The sequence below is a fragment of the Sinocyclocheilus anshuiensis genome, unplaced genomic scaffold, assembly GCF_001515605.1.
Source record: "Sinocyclocheilus anshuiensis isolate Anshui unplaced genomic scaffold, SAMN03320099.WGS_v1.1 scaffold248, whole genome shotgun sequence".
NCBI classification, from domain to species: Eukaryota; Metazoa; Chordata; class Actinopteri; order Cypriniformes; family Cyprinidae; genus Sinocyclocheilus; species Sinocyclocheilus anshuiensis.
In genome coordinates this window covers 459323-468999 of record NW_015555734.1, presented here as the reverse complement: position 1 = coordinate 468999, position 9677 = coordinate 459323, and the positions used below count along the sequence as shown (strand labels likewise).

The 9677-nt window shown below is 37.6% G+C and overlaps 1 protein-coding gene across 2 annotated transcripts in view; it reads left to right on the top strand.

The window, feature by feature from the left end:
• Positions 1–9677, top strand: part of LOC107673040 (mdm2-binding protein-like) — a 40994-nt gene that overhangs the window by 14796 nt on the left and 16521 nt on the right. For both annotated transcript variants that reach the window (XM_016466470.1, XM_016466469.1), the window contains exons 10-13: positions 2100–2166; positions 2362–2479; positions 2681–2851; positions 8002–8115. In XM_016466470.1, coding sequence (XP_016321956.1) covers positions 2100–2166; positions 2362–2479; positions 2681–2851; positions 8002–8115 — 470 coding nt within the window. The remainder of the gene's footprint in view (positions 1–2099; positions 2167–2361; positions 2480–2680; positions 2852–8001; positions 8116–9677) is intronic.

Genomic DNA, 9677 nt, shown 5'->3' with positions numbered 1-9677 from the left:
TATAGGACCTACAATAATGTACAGTATTTGAAAAATAATGTGTTTTTTGAACATTAAAGCATGTCAGCATATTCTGATACACCAAATACACAAAATAATGATCTTTAAAAAAGCATCATATGACCCCTTTAATGTTTCTTCATTTCTCCAACATGTAAATAAGGTAAAGCAGCCCTGCCCACTGCAAATTTATCTACCATATAAACAGTATAGCAAAATCACTGGTCGACACCCTGATTCTCTGAAAAACACTTGTGAAAATACAGATAAAATTACATGATTTGATTTGACAGTCCCTTTTATCTTGCTCAAAATTGTTAACATGAAGTTATCATCATCTTCCTTTTCATTCCATAACTCTTAGGGATTTGCAACAGGATTTTTAAGACTACTTAAAATATAGCGTAGAACTAATTTCACCATGTTGCATCGTACTCGTCTTTTCTGTGGGCTCAGAACTACTGAATAATGGAGCAGATCTCTTCAAATGGACTTCCTCATTCTCTGCTTGCCTTCTCTTGTATAGAAGCTAAAATGTTGCCAGCTCCCTCTCAGCCTCTCATTTTCCAGCCCAAAAGCTCTGGTTTAGTCCTGTCTGAGCACAAAGCTGAGTTTGTTTCAACACTCAGGGGCACAGCAGCCCTAAAACAGCTTTAACTGTTACTCTCCTAATGGCAAATAAACCGTAAAGGGCCGTTTTTGTTTCTTTTCATTTGCCAGCTGCTGTCACAGCCAGTAACACTTTAATCTGTTGGTCACATAACCCTTTCCTTGGTTGAAACTGCTTGGTCATCTAATGTTTTTCTTTGGTCCTCTTCCTCTCGTTCTGCTTTTCCTTTGTTTTAAATAATGCATTACTGGCTTGACCGAACCTACAATCACTTGCACATGCCGGTGTATAAACACTTTTTTTTTTTATTACAGTGACTCTACAAAGACACAAAATGTTAATTTCTCTCTGAACATAAATATTTTATGACTCTGGTTGCTTGGAAAATGTATATTTGCTGGGTTTTGTGTGTTTTAGGTATTTCAGTGTTACCAGCCTGTGTTGGAACTGATTCAGCTGGTCAGAGTCAAAGATCTCCCGATTCTTCTCCATTCCAGCACAGAGTTTGAACTGTATCTTGCTCAAAAGACAAAAGGCTCAACAAAAGTCCATTGGTGCATTTTATTCATAAACCGTGGCTGTTAGAGGATACAAGAGTGGTTGACTCTTCTTAAAAGTATATCTTACTAATACACAACTCGAAATACACTTAATGCATAAAAGGTTAAATGAAATTACTGTACAGATACCAGAAAAGACCTTAAGTCTCCTTATATTCATAAACTGACCAATCAGAATTTTAAAAAAAATTTTCTCTCAAAAATGCAAATGAAAATGGACAAATTTGACGTTCTGAAAGCTTTAAAATGTTATGATGCATAATAATCTGTTTTACATTTATGCATTTGTCAGGTACTTTTAGCCAAAGCGACTTTAAATGCTAGGGGTTAGTAATATATGTTGTAATTTATTAAAAGTGACCGTAAAGACTTACAGAATGTTACAGAAAATTTCTTTTTAAAATAAATGCTGTTCTTTTTTAAATTTGTTCATTAAAAAATACTGAAAATTTGCAGTTTCCAAAAAAATATGAAGCATCACATCAAATAAATGCTTTTCTTTTTAACTTTGTGTTCATGAAAGTATCCTGAAAAGGATAATAAGAAATGTTTCTTGAAATATAAAAATAGAAACAGTTTTTCAAATCGTAATCCTATTTTACTATAGAACTGTTTTTATGGTATTTTTAATTAAATTAATTCAACCTTGGTAAGCAACAGACCTCTTTCAAAAAAGTTTAAAAAAAACTGACCAACTCCAATCTTTTGAATGTTAATGTATATGAATGTATAAGATTTGCTTAAAACCACCGCATTCAGGCAGTCAACCATTTACTAACTGTACCAGGTTTCTCTCAATGTCACACAGTGAACTCTGCACTCAGAGCTAATGATTGTTGAGATGGCATGTTCCTTGTGACTGTTTATACTGTAAACTGCACTGTCATTTTCCTCTTTGTATTGTTTCACACCTTGACATTCTTCTACAGTGGTTTAACTTCCAAATCTGTCAAAGCCAAGCTACTCTTGGACCAACTGTGCACATTGCGTGGAGAGGTAAGGCCAAATCCAACATTTCATGACCACTTATTGTCTTCTGGCCAGATATATACCCTCTCCCACAGAGATTCAGCCAAAGTTGTCAAAGTCCTCTTTGACTGATAGTTGGAAATTGATAACTTGCATCCAGCAACATATTTCCCAGAGCTGGAACACTGGGGCGACAATGACAAAAAGTGTTTCCTGTTGCAGGTGGGAGCTTTGTTTTCTCTGTCCTGTGTGATAAGCACTGAGACTTTCCCAGTGGCCTCCCAGCTCAGCTCCTGCAAATGGAGAGACTTCATGTCCAAACGCCCCAAGGACATACCTGGTATGAGCAATGTTTAATAAAACAGCTTTATGCTTTGTTCTAAAGGCTGGTAATATGTATTATTGGACCAGGCTCGTGTGAATGTGCCGCCTGGCACGCACATCAGGAGTTGTAAATTATACGCTGACATTCATACGCTGAAGTTGCCTACTTTTATTTCCATGTATTTGCTAGCATGCTATTAACTCTTCATCCCTGCAGTGCCTGATGTGGAGGTAAAAGGTGAGAGAGGCCACTACCTCTTCTTGGTGCAGAGGGCGGAGTCTGGAAGCTGCACAGCGCAAATGATACACACGGCCAATCAGATCAATGGTGCCGCTGCCCTGGCTACGCTTAATGCCCTCATCAGGGAAAAAGTTCCACCTTCCTCCGGTATGATCACCAATCATTTACATACGCAGTTAATGGTGGCATGAATATGCACAGATGCAACACTTTGCCTAGAGCTGGATATTTGAGCATAGTCATTAATCAGTGTGTACTGTTGGATTGAGAGCACTAATACAGTTCTTCTAAAGAATGTTGGACCCTGTGGCGTTCCAGAACTGCATTTATTAGTCAGATTAAATCCATACAACAGTCTCATCTATCACAGCAGTAGCTGAGGCCACCTGGATGTCACCAAGATGACACAGAGGAGACAATATACTCCACTTAGTCCAGAATTGCACAGTCCTGAGCTTCATAAATGTGGAACTTGCCGTTTTTTTCTAATTAATATGAATTTGAAAACACTGGATTGGAAATACAGTAGCACAGTCCCAGACTTGTAAGTCATGTTTTCCTTATAAACACAAGGAAACCACCGTGTTCCTTTCATCAGGGTAAATAGGGCTGTCGCGATAACCGCAATATCGCAACACCGCGCTATTGACGAGCAAACCGCAGAGGAATGCAAGAACCGCAGCAACCGCGATTTTTGCGCGTTTTCAAATTCTCACATGTTCACGCCTCACTTCTTTACAGAGGATGATTCTATATTATATTAATGTTCCACTAAATTAATCTGAAGAGTTTTGAGCGCTCTGTCCCGTCCAAAGACTATAGAATAGCCCACCCTAATATCTTACAGGGACTTTGTCCCGTCTCACTTCCTCCACACAAAGTGGAGCAGAAATTTAATCAAAACGATCAAAAAAAATAAAAATAGCCATTTACAGGGTTCGTACGGTCATGAAAAACCTGGAAAAGTCATGGAATTTTAAAACACCAATTTCCAGGCCTGGAAAAGCTTTGGAAAAATAAATAAACCCAGATAGTTTTGGAAAAGTAATTGAAATCTATTTCACAAAACTCTGTATAATAGAATTGTGTTTAATCAGGTCCTGAATTTCGGTGCGGGATTGCGCATAGGCTATATCGCATAGTATTACTCATTCCCGCAGCTTTTGACTTTAAAATGATGGATATTCACACATTTATTCAATAGCCTATAGCATGTAGGTTTGATGAGTAAATAATCAAACCTACAGACTGAGTCCAGTCCACACAGACTGATCAAATCAGTCATTTGAAAACAGCGTGAGTGATTCAGCTGTACGCGTCTTCTCTCTTTGACTTTCTCTTCAAACGGCTTCACATCGGCGCATCTTGTCTGCGCTACAAGAGCCGCTGCACGCTGCGATACAAGACTTTCACTCGCATTTCGGGACAGTTGACAGAATTGTCACTTGCCTAATCGGGTCATTGTTGCATCATCAGAAAATTTTATTATTTATTTGCATGTCTTTTTAAGCCATTCGGCACTCGCGCGCTCCAGAGGCGGTGCGCAGTTACATCCAAAGTGCGCTCGTGCGTATATAAAGCCACCTTGCCAGTACCTAATTGAGTTTGCTACCAAATAAGCTCAGCAGAACCCTGCACGGGCCTCAAACATATCCGTCATTTGCGTCATTGAGGAGAACAAGATAATCCCACTATGTGAGCAAAACAGCCTTTGATTTCAAGAAGTTTAATTTAGGTGAGAGGTTCCTCCAACATTTGGAACAAATAATTGGGGGTAGTAAGATACTTTTATTTATGTCCCCACTGGATGCAACAAATGCCTCGTTTGTAATGGGTTTTAATTTTTTATCTCGTCGCTCCGGCCGGGACACGGCATCAACAGTATGTGAGGGGCATAACATTTCCGTCTCACGCTTGAGGTATTCGGCCAATCACAACGCATTGGATAGCTGGCCAATCACAGCACACCTCGCTTTTTCAGACCGATGAGCTTTGTAAAAATCGACGCGTTTCAAAAAGGCGGGGCATAGAGGAGAAACGATGTACAGTATGTGGAAAATAATGTTTTTTTTAACTTTAAACCGCATAAACACATTTCATTACACCAAATACACAAAATAATGTTCTTTTTAGCAGCATCATATGACCCCTTTAACATATGCTATGATAATTTGAACAGATTTTTATTCCTATTGTAAAATAATGGAACATTTAGGTCATGAATATTGTCTCAAAAGTCATGGAAAAGTCATGGAAATTTATTGGTAAAAAGGTTTATGTTCTGTTATGTGGATCATTATTTTGTCATTCTCTTTGATTTACTTCACTTCCTGTTTCAACGCTATTTGGTTTCGGTTTCATTGGTTTCTGAATATGACCTCGTTATATCGTAACACATACACGCACAGAATATATATATATGGCGATAATACCGCATACCGCGCTATTGAGCCACTCAAAAGTACCGCAAGGGAAATTCCTTCACCGCGACAGCCCTAAGGGTAAATGTTTTAAACCCATTCTTTGTTGACAGAGCAACTGAGGACATTTAGTCCTGGACAAATGTCCAAGTAAACAATCTCTGGAATATGATAAGGATGTTGGACATCACTTTCTCCTCCTAAAATAGATTTTTGCCTTGTTTTTTTTACCCAGAAATTAAATACAGAAAATGTGGTTTTCTTCTTTAACACTGATGAATAGAATAAGAAGACACAAACTCATTTTCATTATTCAAAATTCTTAATTCACTAAAAATCATAAAAATGATCTTCAGCTTGTTATTTAATGTATATAAATGCTAAATTTAATTTATAGCATTTTTTTAGCATCTTGCACACTAAAAGCTCCCTCTAGCACTACCAGCGTGGCTACTGGTAACTGATTGCTTTATAAAAGACCTTTGGTGTCAATATACTGATTCCAAAGGCATCAATATTTTTATGATCATAAAGCTAGTTTCTCAAAATATCTTGATCATTTTTCACGTGTGTATGTGTATACTCATTATTGAATTAATTCCATTTAATCTATTGTTTGTATCCAGGCATGGTTCTACGTGGGTGCTAAAGCAAGAGCACCCTCAGTTGAAGCTTGTAAAAATAGGGTACTGGCGAAAAACATAATTGGCAAACACTCCAGTGCATTTTGCATTTACTCTCTGGAGAGCTTTAAAGAATTCTATTTACAACGTGTTTATGCAGCATTGATCAATGTAACCACTAGCTAATGTACATATCTGTTGATTTCTTATCAGTTACATATCTGTTGATTTCTTGAACGCAATGGCTAATCAAAGGTGTTTTAATTCAGAATCATAAGCAAAAATCTGAAAAGAAGTCAATTTTTTACTTTTTCAGCATTTTGTGTGTACAGTTCTAATTTCAATTTTGATTTTCAACATAGCATTTAAAAATACAACAACCGTTCTTTTTTCATGGTTAAAAAAGGAAAAAGGAATTGACGCAAAAGTACATGGACCCTTTTGGCTATTTCACATAAAGGATCATTTCTTGACTTGCCATGTCTTCTCATTGATTAACGTCTATTTGTTACTCATGTAATCAGGTGGTTTGTGGTTCACTACTACTCTCAATAGCTCTTTGTACAGTGAGAGTGGCTGTATTGAAGCCCACCGCTGGAGATCTTTGTTGGAGTAAATTACTGCTCTTGAGATCAGAGAATGCGTGGGTTTGTTCAGAGCCTCCTGTGGAGCTCAGAAGGTTGTGCCAGATCCATAACTCAACCTTGATTACTCAAGACACAAACAAGAAAGCTGGTTGTTTATGTTGGTGCCCAACATGGAAACAGTGGTTCAACATTGGTACTAATTGTTAGTCCAAACAATGGAACCCCCCCACCCAAAAAAAAAACAGTTCAACTCATACAAGACTTTTATGAGAAACTGCATTGTGAGGAGCACTCCAGGATACCCCTCAGGTGTCTGCTCTCTCTGACTGGATTTAAAAGAGGTTTCTAAGTATTTTTTACAATTTAACAAACAATTTACCAATTCACAAATTTTATCTTTCAAAAATTAGCTAATACATAATTTGTAGCCTCTGTCACTGGTTAGGCTTTCAAGTTGGAGAAGTCATTTTGAGGTCTATGCTCAAAAGGTGGGACTGACAGTTAGCATGTTAAACAAAACTTTAAAGTGATTTTTTTACGCTTCTGTTTATTATTATTATTATTTTGAATTCTTAGAAGAAGTCATAAATTCATAGCCCACTACTACATAGCCATTATACATAGTCATATTAAATCGACTGAAATCAATGGCATTTATACTGGTAATTATTATTTCGTATAAATGTCATATAATGAAATATTCAATTAAAATTTCTCACTAATATTAGTTTTGCTGTGGTTTGTGAATATCATATTTCAAATATTTTCTCAGATTTTTTTTTTTATTTAAAGATAGTTAATGCAGTAGCAACAAGGTAATAAAACCGCTTTAAAAACATTTAAATATTTGCACATTCATGTGTTGCTAGGAATTTATTAACCAAATGTTTTTGTTGTTTTTTCCCCCAAAATTATTACTTTTTTTTTTTTTTTTTTTTTTAAATCTTAAGTTTCACTTGGGACCTGGGAATACAAGAAGTGATGACAAATGTTAAAATAATTAGGAAATATTAAATGTAAACCAGTCTGCAGTGCCCTACACTGTGTCCTAACCTTTCATGACACAACATAACTACTTAAAGATATATTTTGTAAATATGAGTTTGTCTCAACCAACTGTGACTGTGATGAGCGACAGGATTTGCAGATAGCTGTGTTTCTATTTCTTCTGTGTCATGCTCAGTTGCGATTGTGTCAGGCCTTAGAGCAGTTTTGGATCCAGTATGGACATGCAAATGCTTGTCGCTGGAAACTTTTTCTATGGAAGCTGATGTGGCAATAAACTTAAATTAAACTGAAACTTTTTCTATGGTTATAAAACAGTTAACATACTTTTGTGGTTTTAAAGATTAGACCATGCATGCATACTTCAATTTTAGCTCTTTTTCCTGAATTTGGTTTTACTTTTTGATCTTGCTTAAGTGTCATAGAAGATAGATGATGGCCCTTCTTAATGGTGTACATGTAAGACATTAATGTAACCAAAATGATGTTTGTAAGAAAGAACAATATTGCAGTTCTGAGTTATAAATACGGAGTAAGAAACTTTAGATTGGACATTTTGGGCAGGTTTCTCTCCTGGTACTTTGCTTTGGACGTTATTAACACCTCTCAACACACTCTTCTGCATTCTCAGACGATCCTTCTCTTCTCTTCTTTCTCCACAGGGAGCAGCACTGCTGACTGGCTGCGGTCCCTGCCATGTCTCCGTGGAGAACAGTTCTTGCAAAGGGAGAGAAAGCTGGCCAACGTGCAAACTCTGGTCATCAAAGAATGCTGTCGTAAGTGTTTCCCAGGCAACGGAAAATCTTTCACCAGGACCTCTAAGTATTCACACGCTGTGCTTCAGTCACCCCAGAGCAGCACATTTCTAATCATATTCCCTCTGGTCACACATTCTCAGTCTCACACGAGCGCTTTCTGAAAATTAATATCTCTTTTATGCGGTAAACAATAGAGCTTTTGTCAGACTCTCAACGCCTACTGTGTTAACGGGTTGATGCATGATAGACTATTTGATTGATAGATTAATTGTGGTATGTCAGAGCACTGTTATTAGGCATGTAGCTAATAAATTCAGGTTAGTTCCTAGGCTGTATCAGATGTTTGACACCTTTTCTTTGCAGACTTGGTATACAGAGCAAATTGTATATACATTGGACATCAAATTATTAGTGAAGATGATTAAAGAACCAATGTGTGATCATGCACCCTTTACCCTTTAATAACTTAAGGCACTTAAACTCAGGTTGTTCTAGGGGGATGTTGTTGTAATAACTGATTTGTAAACATCTTCTAAATGTTTAATTATACAGCTGTCTCAGATGTGCCAAGTTTCATTAGTAGGGGTGCTCCGATTGATCGGCTACCGATCACTATCGGCCGATAATCACGTTGGGATGTTTGATCGGCGGTCTCTAAAAGGCTTATCTCAAAAAAACGATCTCAAGCTGATGACGCGCCTTCCGTCAGGTTTGGCACAACATGCAGCGGTGCCGTCTCAGTCTCTGTCCGGCGCGGGTAAAGTAACTATAATGCTGAAGGTGAGGTACTCACCTTCATATTTCTTCATTAAATAATAAGTAATTTGAAAACCTTGTGTGAGACATAATTTCACAAACAGCGTGAGTGAATCACCACGCACGCTCTCTTTCTCGCTCATAATACGCAAATGGCTTCAAATCACCACACATCGCATCTGTCTATAAGCGAGCTGCACAGTTGACACAGGAATTGTCACTTGCACAATCGAGGCAGTGTCACATCGTCACTAAAGTTTATAAATTGCATTACTTTTTAATTCTTGCCAGTGTTTAACCATTCAGTGGTCGCACGCTTTCCTGGAGACCGTGCGCTCATGCACACTCGCAGCGCGCACACACAATGCCAGGTTCACAATACTCTGTTTGCAGTGCGTATGTGGTGCATATTTTTTCCGTGCTCATGTTAACGGATAAATAAAGCATGCACACTGCACACGGTTGCGGTCTATTTTTGCTGGGCTGCAAGCGCAATATAAATCTAGAAGTAAATGCAAAAGTAAAAAGTATTTAATGTGTTGCTTATATTTATTGTGTTTAAACATGTCTGTGAAAGATTGTATTGCTGTACTGTGTAAAAAAAATAATAATAATTTCAATGCTGAAAAAACATTTTCAGTGACAATGTTTGGATTTGAAATCAAAATAATAGATAAATGTTGTGTTTGTGGTAAACAGCCACAGACCATTAGCGGACTCCTGTGTGAAAGCACAGTCCGTGCTGCTTCCCCCCTCACAAGAGTCACCTAAGAGGGGAATTCCCCCCATTTTCAAAAATGAAATTCAGGCCCTGAATAAATGTC